Source organism: Micromys minutus (assembly GCF_963924665.1).
Source record: "Micromys minutus genome assembly, chromosome: 19".
NCBI lineage: Eukaryota > Metazoa > Chordata > Mammalia > Rodentia > Muridae > Micromys > Micromys minutus.
Genome location: NC_137954.1, coordinates 10,233,779 through 10,246,680, shown reverse-complemented (window position 1 = coordinate 10,246,680; position 12,902 = coordinate 10,233,779). Strand labels below are relative to the sequence as shown.

Below are 12,902 nucleotides of genomic sequence, written 5' to 3'. Positions count from 1 at the left end.
TGTCCCTAAAGAGCGGCTGTGATCAGGACCTCTCTTTCCCAGGTTGCTTTTTGTCATAGTATTTTTCACAGTAACAGACGGCAAACCAGAATGATGAACAGGGCTCGGTTGGTTGTTGTGTATGAATCACCACCAATGGAAACCCTGTGCTATGAGCAGTCAGACCCTGTGTCCCCTTCAACCCTTAGCAACCATCTGTCGACACTTCATCTTTGAGACACTGTCAGTTTGGGACCTTTTGTATGGATGGGACAGACATGACCTCTTTGTGTATTTTCTTTCATCCAGATAATGTGCTCGACATTCACATGTGCTGTGTGTATTTACTTCATTCCTGTAAAGGATGGAATGAATTCACCTGTATGCCTGTACCGCTTATTATTTATTATAGCTGTTGGTGGAGCATTTGCCTACCTTTCAGGCATTGTGAACAATGCTCTGAATGTGCAAATTCTGCTTAATGCTTTACCTGCCCAACTGTTCCCCAGTGGCTGCAGCATGCATACCCTTCCAGTGATGGATAGGAAGGAACACTAGTTTCTCCGTATCCTTGAAACACAACCCATCAATGTCAGCTGTCACAGTGTGTGTGAATGGTGTCCCACCGCAACTCTGACCTACATTTCTCAAGGACAAGCAAGGCTGAGCATCTTCTCATGTGCTGATTGGCCACTTAAATGTCTCTGTCCATTCACTTCATTGTCCATTAAAAAAAAAAAAAAAACCCTGAACAGTCATTTGTTCTTTTAATAACTTGTAAATGTTCTGACTATAAGACTTTTGCCATATATTTGCAAGTGGCTCTCTCTCCCCCTCTCTCTCTTTCCTGTGCTAGAAGTGACCCAAGGTCTTTGCATACATCAGACAAACATTCTATCACTACCTGCATTTGTAAGGTAGTATAACTTCTGCTGGTGTATACAAACTAAAAATAAACCACAGACAAGCTGTCATATAGTCCAGCTAACGGATCCAAGGAATGAAATAAGGAATGAAACCACCTCAGAGCAAACTATTTGATATTATTTGTGCAATTTAATATATGATTTATAATTTCTCAGGTGCATCTGGAGTATCCTCAAGAGAAACTTCTGAATCGGCTTCATGTAAAGCGATGCTGTGGGTAATTCTGGGCTGTGAAACTCTGGCTTTCACATTTAGCATCTTAGAGCAGAGAGACCTGGGGCTGGGGTGAGAGGTGAGGTGGAAGGGCTGTTCTGTAGTTGAGTCAATCCTTCCCAAGGTTTTTATTTGACTCACACAGGTATGTTCCAGGGAATATAGGATCCAGGTTCATCTCTTGGAATCTGGAAGGAAAGAACAAATTTGGATGCTTATAACTTAGAAAAATGTTTTGTGACTTCGGTTAAAAAGATAACAGAAGAGAATAAAGGTGAAAACACTACAGGCAAACAAACGGGCCAATGAGAGATCAGGGAACAATATCACGTGATGTACAGAGGCCTCCTAGAGAGGACTTAGGAGGGGCATGGAGAGCTTCAACTCCACCTGGAGAGACTATGTGGAGTCAGTGCCTGTTTCTCCAGTGTGAGGTAGAGGGTACCATACACAGCCTGCAAGGAAAGGGTGGAGGAGGGACACCCCTAAGAGAAGGAACTTACTGTGTTAGCCAGAGAGTGACTGAGCGGCACAGCGTTCTCTGTAACCCAACATTACATGTCATCCTGATATATAAAAGCACACAGAGCTGGAGAGTGCTCTGCAGGGACCCTATTTTGGGAGGGGCCTTTCCATCACACTTTCCTAGTGCGGGTCAGGCAGCAGTGGACATGGCATATAACAGAACGGCCTTTATTCTCAGCTGAGTGTCCTAGAGTCAGGCCACAGCCTCTGACCTCCGAGCCTGGTTCCTTGAAAAGGCGCAAAACAAGGGGGAAACGTAAGACTGAGAGGATGGACAGACTGAGAGGACGGACCTTCTGCTCCCCTCAGGGATAAAGAGCTGAGCACTCAGGAGACCAAGCAAGGCTGATGAAAAGACAGCCAAGTTCAAGAGCCATCTGTCCTGCTCACATGCCCTATGGAGTTCCTGTCGTCTTTCTTCCATGGAAATACTGCAGTTGTGGGTTAAAGAAACTTGGCCATAAAGCCAAGGGACAGAAATGGAGAGAGAGAGAGAGAGAGAGAGAGAGAGAGAGAGAGAGAGAGAGAGAGAGAGAGAGAGAGAGAGAGAGAGAGAATGTGTGTGTGTGTGTGTGTGTGTGTGTGTGTGTGTGTACCATTTTTGTGAACTTATCTTCACAAGCCATTCTGATTTTCTCTGGAGTCAGAGGACTACTGAGCTTCCATGAACCAGAGATGCCTCTCTCCTGCCGCGCTGCCCTCACTGCGTCATGGATGGCAAAAAATACCGAACATCCCAGGAACACTCCAGACTCGCCCAGACCCTGGAGAGAAATGAACCATGTAGATTATGACTCCCTCTTTGGATATATGTGTATATATACACGCAGTACATATAGATTATAGACATAGGTAACCTACAGACTGCCCTAAGTAAATTATTATTGAAAAGCTGACTTAACCACTGATCTTGAGATTCTCATATTTAGGATTCTAGCTCAAGAAATGATTCCAAACGGAGCGATTATATACAAGCATGATGGTGTTATTGTTTTAAAAAGTCAAATGGAGGGCTAGAGAGTTGGCTCAGCGGTTAAGAGCACTAGCTGCTGAGTTCAAACCTCACCAACCATGTGGTGGCTCACAACCATCTGTAATGGGGTCTGATGCTTTCTTCGAGTGTGTCAGAAGACAGCTACAGTGTGCTCAGATACATAATATAAATAAATCTTTTTAAAAAGAGAAACTCAAATGGAGTCTGATAGTCTGTGTTAGGCTCCAAGACTGGGAGTATTTAATTAGGATATTTAATAAGAAGCCTTCTGTAATCACCATAAAAACACCAAACACCTAAGTCGACCAATGTCTCTTCACCCTGTAAATATCAAATGCGTATGGACTTTGTCATAGAGCAGAGCTTACCTTAGATGAATACAGGGTGTTCGAGTGTTCAGATGGGGGCAAAAAAGAAATGTGCATCTCCGTGGGGATGTCGCAGATGGCAGGAATCTTGTATTGGTTTGGACCACGACTGTACAGAATGCCCTGCGGGGAGTAACTCAGCTCCTCTATCGTGTAAAGCCCCATTCCTTGAATAAATGCACCTTCAACCTGAGAGCAGAAAAGGGAGGAAAACAGTCAGGAGCTTTTCAACAGCATGCTTCTTGTCTGACCTTTGAAATACAGTTCGGGGGGGGGGTGTCTTTCAGCGTCTTTGAGAGAACCCCCAGAACTCCACCTAATTCCATTCAGTGCTAAATTCCAATGTAAAGGACATGGGTTTTAGTCTGGACTTAGTTATTGACATGGTAGCTCCAGATGACTCCTCACAGGGCCTGTCCACCTGTCTCCATTCTTTCAGCCTATGAGGTCGATGAAATCCTTCTCTGGCTGACTCTGAAGGTAAGGAAAGGTTCTCAGGGCTGGGGAGCCTCACCATCTTACCACACACAAGTTCATCTGCATCTCCAGGCTCATTTACTCCCTGGAGTATGAAGGGTCAGCTGTGTGTTCTCTAAGCCTTCTCTACAGCTTCTCTACAACATAAACATGGGACCAGAAGTGCCAGGGATGGATCTTGATGCCACACTCGTATGCCACGGTTTCCCAGGTTACATCACCTCCTACTACTAAGCTAACACGTTGTTTTTGTCAAGACGGAGCCTCTTCCCTTCTCTTCCCCTAGCCCCATGGCTGAGTCACATCTCTTTATTTAAGTTGGTTCCCTCTACTCTTCTTCTGAGCATCTTTGTTCATTCTAGTCTACCTACCTGGTCCATATTAAATTCTCCCAATAGTGTGTATGTGTGTGTGTGTGTGTGTGTGTGTGTGTGTGTGTGTGTATACATGCAAGTGTGCTTGTGCATTGTGTATGCATGTGCATGTGTATATGTGTGTGGAGGCCAGAGGTCAGTGTCCAGTGTCTTCATGTATTGGCACCTACTTTATTTATTTGAGACAAGATCCCTCACTGAACCTGGAGCTCACGGATTACACAAGATGAGTTCTAGCGAGTTGCAGGAATAAACGTCTCTGCTCTGCCCTGGTGCTGAGATTCCTGAAGTGCGCTGCTACTCTCAGCCTTTACTGACCTCAGATGCCCAGGTAAACACTATCCACTGTCACCCCTCATGTCCCTGTATCTGCCTCCAGTGTCTGCACTGTATACGTTCCCCCCATTCCCCGTGATATGCCACAACTGGAGAGATGTTACGGGATGATGTAACTGGATGGTAGTGGGCTGAGTCACCCACGGGTGTAAGTACATAGGTGTGTGAAGACTGAGTGAGAGTCCTATGTCTGCCAGCAAACCAAACTTTAGGGTAGAGCTCCTACTTTATTTATTCATTTATTTGAGGCTCGGTTTTTAGTGCCATCTCCTCTATGTCCCTCAGGCTCCAGGCCCACTGACCACCTCTAGGCTGGGTCTTGCTTTTCTTATGCTCTCCTGTCATATTATATGCCTCTTTCAAAACTACTCAAAACTACCCAAAGCACTTTTTTTTTTTTTTTTTTTTTTTTTTTTTTTTTTTTTTTTGTAAATCTTAAGAAAGCAGAATCCTGTAGCTGATCTAAAGAGAAAGATTTTGAGTAATGGGGCCTCAGAATCAGGTGGCCAGCAAGGGGATGTTTCTCCTTCAGACCTCGAAGCAAAGCAGTTTCTGCCCCACAAACAAGAAACAAGGCAAAATAGTTGCACATACCTGGCCTATGTCAAGGGCTGGGTTTATGCTGTGTCCAACATCCATCACGATGTCTGTTCTGATAGTCTAGTAAAACAAAAAACCATCTTAATGAAGTTAATTCACAAGGAGCTGAGAAATATATCTTGCCCAGGTTTGAGATAAAGTCTTTCTTTGGACATGTTGTGTTATGACTTAAAAAGAAACAAAGATTTTATTATGTGACAAAGTTTATTACCTAAAAATACTTTTTTTTTTTTTTTTTTTGAGATAGGGTCTCATGTAGCTCAGGTTGTCTTTGAAGTTAATATGTAGCTAAGATTGACCATTAGCTTCTGATTCTCCTGCCTCCACTCCTCCGCTGGTTAAAGACATAGTCCACCATGTCTGGCTTATATAGTATTGAACCCAGGGCCTCAGGCATACTAGGCAAATGGCCATGATCTGGGCTCCATTCCCAGTCCCTATTCTGAATTTCTTCTTAAAATTTTATTTATTTTTATTTTATGTGGATGAGTGTTTGCCTACATGTATTTATGGGACTCTCTGCAGGCTTGGTGCCCTTAGAGGCCAGAAGAGTGACGTACCATTTGAAACCAGGGTCACCAATGGTTATAGGCCATGCTGTGTGTACTAGGAACTGAACTTGGACCGTCTATCTGCAAGTGCCTTGACTGCCAAGCCATGTCTCCACCCCCCACACAAACACTCTCAACCAGATTAAGCACTTTGTTTTCCTTGGAAAGAATAGTATGAAACGTTCATTTGCTTTTGATTAACTTCAAGCCGGGTGATGCAAGAGACTAAATTTAATCTACCACAATCTTTCACAACAAGCAGGAAAACATCAAAGGCCAGTATCTTTGGCCTTCAAAACCCTTGTTGCAAAACTCTATAGCTCCTCTCCAAGCTAATACACAGAATCCACCCAGCACAGTGACATTTACTGAAACACAGAGTTCAAGAAGTGTCAGCAAAACAAGTGTCTAAAGTGCTGTCCCTTGCAGTAGGGCTTTCATTTTGGGGGTGGAGAAAGAATAAGTCTGCCGTTATAACCTGCTTTCTGATTGCCTAAAAATGCAGAGAATAGAAGGCCCTGCCTGAGGGTTGGTAACACCTCCATCCTCTAACGATTCTGTGGATATTTTAAAGTCTAACATTAGTGAAGGCTCTGCTTTCAAAGACATGGGCTTATGGCTCTCTGTCACTGTCTTCTGATAGAACTAGAGAGTTGGTCTGGGTTATGTGGTAATCTTCTTCCAAGAGGACACTTAGTGAACTCATCTATTTGGTAGTCACAGCCTGGGCATGCACCTCCCACTAATCTCTGTCAGAGCTAGTCATTGTGGCCACTAGGATACGGCATGTTCCTCTGAAGTAAGGTTAGGAAGGACTGTGGCTTTTCTGTCTTTGGTCTCCCCTCACGTGTTTGTATTTTCAGGTTTCCCCAGGGCCAGCACCTCTTGAGAAAGTCAGATGCTCTCACACAAAGTAAACAGATAGATCATCAATGCCGCTTAGAACCAGTTCCCTACCCCTCACCTTCAGATGACTGTAGCCCTCACCACATGCCTTGGCCATAGCCCCATGAGAAATTCCCAGCTAGTGTTTCCTAGATAAACCATGTTGGCCTAGATGCTTGGTCCTCAGAGGTGGTGTGAGCGAATAAACATTTGTTATTTTCAGATGCTAATTTGGGGGGCTGAAGGGACTCTGGACAGCTCCACTGTGGCAAACATGGCTGTGGCAGGCCTTGTGCTTCTCTTCCATTCCCTCAACCTTGTTAAAAAACCATTACCACCAAGATATATTCCCCTATTTGGCCACCTCTTCCTGAGGCCAATTACTAAGGCCCAGCTATCAAAGTATTAAAGTCCAGCAATAAAAAGCCCCCTTTGGCTCACCTAATTAACATGTTCAGGAAGGCAGTTTTTTTGTTTTCAACATGAAAATGGCTGAGAAACATCCAGGGAGGACATTAGGTAAGCTGTCACACACTAGCCTTTTGTGTATTGGTGATACTTACTCTGAGCTACCAATATTGCACCTCTCTTAAGGTAGACTGAATACACTATAACACTACATCTTGAAAGCTCACACTGATACAGCTATATCCATAGGCAGTAAGAGAGAGGACCCATTGTTGTTGCTATGGAAATGAAGGCTGGGATAAAAGGAAGATGACAGGGAGCTAACTATGGGGTGATCAAGAAAGACTGCAACTCTATCTTGATGGCAGTCAGAGGGTTAACTCTCTGTTGTGCTAAAGCTACAAGCTGGTAATGTAAATATAAAAATGAAGTCTAATTCCCAGGACCTCCTTCAGTCCCTACCATGGCCTTGTAGAAACCCCTGGCCAAATACATCTGGTGGCTTTGTCCTGTTTGGAAAAGGTAGTCTAATTAACTCCCAGCAAGACGCCTGTAAAGGTGACCATGGCAATACCGCCCAGAGATGACAGCAGAAAGTCAAGACCAGCAAATGCAGGAGATTGTACCACTAAGACATTGGTGGGAAATCACCCTTCGGGCAAATTCACAGTGCTGTAGCCACACACTCAGCTTCCTTCCTTCCTGAAGGCAGCATGAGTGGAATTTAAATGCCTCACAAGTACAGCCCGAGGACACTCCCGGGTGAGACTGACCTTGTGGTCCCCAGTCAGACAGTCTATTTCAACCTCTGAGCAGGCAGCTCCATACACAAAGTATTCGAAGGGATGGCCTTCCCCTTTCTCCCAGTTTATATTCGACTCGTAACCCCTGAAAGAAACAGAAGGACTGAGGAGCACTGTTTAGTAATCTGATCAGGTCCCACAGTCACAATGACAAAACCAAAGAAGCCGTGCCAGTCTAAAGAATATATATGTACAGGAATGTGCCAGCACATAACACACACTCAAAAACGTCCAATAAACGCAGCTTCTTCACGTTGGACTGCCTGCTCATCCTTGAGTGGCGGAACTGACTCCTCAGGTTAGCTTGGGACTTTTAGGGTTATCCTGTTGCTGTTATCAGATACTGGATTACGTCATTCTATAGTTACCAGATTGGGAGATTCAACATGCCTCTTATGCCAAACACTGTTTCAAATGGGGTTTATCCTCCTTCTCTCCCTCCCTCCCTCTCTCTCTCTCTCTCCCTCCCTCCCTCCCTCCCTCTCTTTCTCTCTCTCTCTCTCTGAAAACATTTAACAAGTGCTTTCCTAGAGACTGGTTCTCAGGACTCCACAGTGTCTCTCTCCCCCTCTCCCCTCTCCCTTTCTGGATACCTGGATCAACTAAGGGATGAAAACTAAAAACAGCTAACTGAGGGTGATGAGCCCTTTTCGGGGACAATGTTTCAAACAGAACTGAAATTTTTCTTCAAGCTCATGCGTGCTGTTTTCCATGACATATGACAGAAGGGGCATTTTTACCTGAAATATCCAACAGCCGAGAGACTGATGCTCTGGTCAAAGGCAGTTTGAGCCTACAAGGGACAAACAGAACATGGTGTAATAGGGGCTCCTGGGAGAACTGTTGAGGAGTTTAGTTATATCTGTACTATGTTAAGTAAAGCAGTAACAAGGATGGCCCAAGACCATCTGTCCTCAGGTTCCTCTACATAAGTATCCACGGCTTGCTGTGTGGGGCAGCAGCATTTACTGGATGCATATGGTTGTAATAAATGTCTGCCATGATATGTTATGATCATAAACCGGACTATAATGACCACCACATCCTGCTTATGAAGCAATCCATTCAGCTATCTGGAAGGACTTAGGCTATTAACATGGCCAATCTTTGGAAACAATGGTTGGATGCTTAATTTTATATTGTGTACCCATAACAGTTTCAGATGAGAACAGTGATTTTGCTAAACTGTACCAATTACATCGAGTGGTCTCCTGTTTCTGCAAGTATGTATGGCTGACTACTAAACAGGAAAACCAAGTCTCAAGTCTAAGAGAATGAAGGAAGACACAGCATCATGACGGAGGTGGGCCGTCTGTCACGCAGCAAGGGTCATGCAAGGGGTGACGACAGAGGGTGCCCCTGCATTATACATATCTGGGGGCTAATTTATTTTCAAGACAGCCATTTTCAACTGTTCTGGGCTCAGGAAACACTAGGCAGGGGGAAAGACAAAGATGCCAAGAACAGATTGTAAAGTTTCATATTCCGTTAATTATTAGCTGTATCTTGGGCCTTTTGGAAACAGCAGGAGCTTTGGGGTGAGATACGGGTGGCTGCACTGAGCCACAAGAATCCTAAGCATGCATGCTCCCACAGAGGAACTTCGGCCCTGGACTCTTTCTAAGCAGAACTCTATATGACACGGTGCTGAACCCGTGCTTTGCTATTGCATAACTAATAATCTAGAGCGGTCGGTATGACGGCTGCTCCAGGGTCGCCTGATTGTTCCATATCATCTCACACTTAATAACCTGACATCTTGAAAAGTCAGCTAGTTGGTGTTAGAGTGCGTGTCCTTTCCTCTAACCAGACTGCCAGTGTATCGGAAGAAGCAGGCAGATGTTTCCGGTCCTCTGGGTATCTACGATTTGTATAGATCATAACCCATGGCTTGGTTTCCTATTTGATTTTTATAAATTGCTTTGTTTTATCTTTGTCTATATGACCGTTTTCGCCTGCAGGCATGTCTGTGCACCGCGTACACTTGTGTAGTACCTGCAGAGGATAGAAAAGGGCATCAGATCCCTTGGAACTAGAGTTAGAGACAGTTCTGAGCTGCCATGTGGGTTTTGGGAATTGAACTCAGGTCTTTTGGAAGAGCAAAACAGTCCTCTCAATGTCTGAGCCATGTCTCCTGCCTGGTTTTCCATCTCTAAATGGGTGTCTACATGAGTATTACAAAATGATCCCAGCACCGAGTTTCTATTTTATGAACAGTGAATCCAAAGGAAAAGAACAAACGGCCGTCATCCAGAAAGCACTCACATCCCACATCGGTCGTAGCTTATGACAGGAGTTGTGGCGTGCACATCATCTTTCTTTGTAAAGAAACCTTCCTGGGCACACTTCTCCCCCCACTGCATGTGAGTCCCCTGTGCCATGGGTAGCAGGACCTCTTATTTGTCATTAGGCAATGATGGTGTCTTTGAATTGCCCTTTCCACAAACATAGTTCACACACACTTCCTCCCTTCTTCTGTATCTTGCTAGTTTCCATGATAAAACACAGAGAGCGAACAAGTCTCACCCAGTCCTTCCAAGTTCCCTGGGGATTCTTGCTGATGATGGGTTTGAGGCGTTTCAGAAGGGTCTGGCAAGCATCCTGTAAATGATTTTAAGTTAAAATTCTAGTAATTTCATGAAAACATCAATGTCAGAACAACACTGTCTAGATCCCATAGACCATAGAACATAGAGACGTAGGGTTTCAAGGCAGCAGAGGATGACACGAAAGGCTGCATGCACAGATGTCTGTGTGTGTGAGCCTGTCCGACATGTGCAGGTCTGAAGGACATGCCTTACACACTACCCTAGGTCAAGATCAAGGCTTAACAGAAGGACCACTGAGAACCACCAACCAAATTTTCTTTAAGGTTTTAAGAGGCCAGAGTAGAAGGCAATGGAAAGGCCCTGGCAAGAGGTAGGAGGCTGACTCGGGATGGGGAGAATATTGAAGTGTAGTGGGGTGGGGGGAATTAGAAGTGCTATGTCATCTGCTGGGTCTGTGCCCTGGTCCTGCCCTGGGTGCAAGAGATGCTGAAAGATGAATGGCTTTTCCAATCTCTGGCTGTGGTTCGGCCTGGAAGGGTTAATGAATGATGTCATTGTAGCAAGTCCTACCTTCACAGCCAATCCATTGAGATCTGCCACCACAGATCCTCCAGAGGCATTTGTGTTGGGGACGGTTTCTGTGCTTGTCCCTCGCAGGTGGACACTGGACATCGGCATCCCTAATTCCCGGCTGACCACCTAGAATTTTAAACATAGTTTCGTTTCAAACACTTTGGTTCCAAGCAGTGCATGCCGGGCTGGCATAGCACGTGTGTGTAACCCTGATACGCAAGACAGGAGTGAAGGAGAACCATGAATTCTTTAAACACATATCCTCCTCCTCGTATTATGGTCATGTGAAATAACATCAGGAAAAGGTGGTGAGGCTCCAGGCTAGTGCACGGGAAAAGCTTCAAGTCTCTGTACTAATGAAATCAATGCCGTTGAGCTCTGCAGAATTCTATCAAAGTGGACAGCACTTTAACAGGGGCTGCATGGTTTCTATGCACAGTTCTGGACACACTGCAGGACCAGAACACCTCTCACACCTCTCAGGAAGGACACAGCCCTCAGGAACACAAGCATCATTGGAGGACAGAGTGGTGCTGGGGCCGAGGGCCAGCATGGGACTCAGAGATTTCTTTAGTCTATATTGTTGGTGCTGGAGGCATTTTAGTTGATTCAAAATTCATCTCTTTCTGGCTAACAGTTTGCTTGCACAAGGACATAGGCATCCTGAGCCCTCCTACAGTGGGTGGCTGTCAGAAAAGCATCTAGATAGAACAACATTAGTTCTTTGACTCAAGCAAGAAATCACTGAACTCTCACTGAAAAATCATCACTAGACAACTCTCAAGCATTAGCAGCATAAAACCAAAACCAATGCAAATCCTACACATCCCAAGGCCCTATAACTTAAGATCATCTAAATTACGCCACCCAATTTGCTTTTATTCACCTGGCAAATCATCTCATTTTTTCCCCAATAATTCATCAAATTAAAGATTAGTTAAGGGCAAAATGCTACAGTGTCAAGTTAATAACGTGTGTCAAGTAAATCCAAGCACTCCTAACACATGATCCAGCAATTCCTTGGCTGCTGGGTCACTTTTAGAAAACGACCACTGAGAGGGTAATATGAGTTTTTGAGAATGTTCGTTGGCTTGTTTAACAACCAGGGTAGAGTTAATTACAAACACACCTCCCAAGCAGTCATTAAAAGTCAAGTGTGTTAAGAATGTCCTTTTGCTTGTGTGCTTTATTTTTGAGACAGGGTGACACCACGTGATCAAGTTTGGTCCAAGTCGGATCCTCCTGCCTTAGCCTCCAGGGTGCTGGGCTTATAGGCAGGCACACCCTGCCTGGCGACTGTTAGCAATTTGCAGTGTCAGGACGCAGTACTTTTTCTTAGTTGGAGAAAAATATGACAAGGAACGAACTTACACCAGCAACATCTTAGCAATTTTTAATGGAAGCAGGTCGGACAAAATAGAAGGATCCTAAAGTAGAAAGGCTAATAAATACTGGTTGGAGGTAGCAAGTCTGATTGAAGGTATTGATTGTTCAGAGTCCTTCATATATATATCAAGAAACAATGCAATCCATCAGAATTTGCATATCTTTTCACCTCCCAGCAAACACTCAGAAAGGACTTCAGTTGTCGATCCATCCAAATGGGAACAGAAGACAGACAGGAACCTTCTTTAGCAATAAAACAAGCTCGTCTTTTGGCACGTGCTTTTCTGGCACTGAGTAATAAAATTGACTTGTTTACCCAGTTTCTGCTAATAGCTTAACGTTTAAGCTGTCGGACTGACAGCCTCCTACCCGTTTATTTTTGGGACAGAGAAATATGCTCACAGTCTTTTCTCATGGGCACATCTGTAAGGACATACCCAGCAGAGTACCCCGTGTTTGTAATCTTACCTGAATCATTTTAGTGTGGACACCCTGCCCCATCTCAATCCCACCGTGAGAGACCAGTGCAGAGCCATCAAGATAAACATGAACCAGGGCAGCTGCCTGAGGAAAGGATGAAAAGAGACGACTCAGAGAGACTCAGAGAGGTGCTCTGACCAGTCCCTGCAACTAAAACACCTTCTCCCCCTCCCCCAAGGCCCTGCATACATACATACATACATACATACATACATACGTACATACATACATACATACATACATACATACATATATATATATATATGCATACGTATACATATATGTCTCCAGGGATTCTGTCCCGTAGGGAAGGAACAATGTTTCAGGTTACTTTATTTGGGGGAGGGCTTTTCCCCATTCTAAAATGCAAATGTTTTGGAGAACAGCTGTGTACACTCAGATCCCCACAACTGCATGAGCATCACATAGACCCCAAAATGCAAATCCAAAGAAGGTGCACTGAGACATTGTCAT

At 44.5% G+C, this 12,902-nt stretch overlaps 1 protein-coding gene across 1 annotated transcript in view; it reads right to left on the bottom strand.

Annotated features, from left to right (window-relative positions):
* Positions 1-1,030: 1,030 nt before the first annotated feature.
* The window catches only part of AOX1 (aldehyde oxidase 1), a 68,914-nt gene continuing 57,042 nt past the window's right edge, over positions 1,031-12,902 (bottom strand). The window contains exons 27-35 of the mRNA XM_080933011.1: positions 12,417-12,512; positions 10,560-10,688; positions 9,967-10,041; positions 8,181-8,233; positions 7,411-7,525; positions 4,788-4,853; positions 3,007-3,195; positions 2,241-2,408; positions 1,031-1,307 (exon numbers count right to left, since the gene is read on the bottom strand). Coding sequence (XP_080789137.1) covers positions 1,257-1,307; positions 2,241-2,408; positions 3,007-3,195; positions 4,788-4,853; positions 7,411-7,525; positions 8,181-8,233; positions 9,967-10,041; positions 10,560-10,688; positions 12,417-12,512 — 942 coding nt within the window. The 3' untranslated portion in view covers positions 1,031-1,256. The remainder of the gene's footprint in view (positions 1,308-2,240; positions 2,409-3,006; positions 3,196-4,787; positions 4,854-7,410; positions 7,526-8,180; positions 8,234-9,966; positions 10,042-10,559; positions 10,689-12,416; positions 12,513-12,902) is intronic.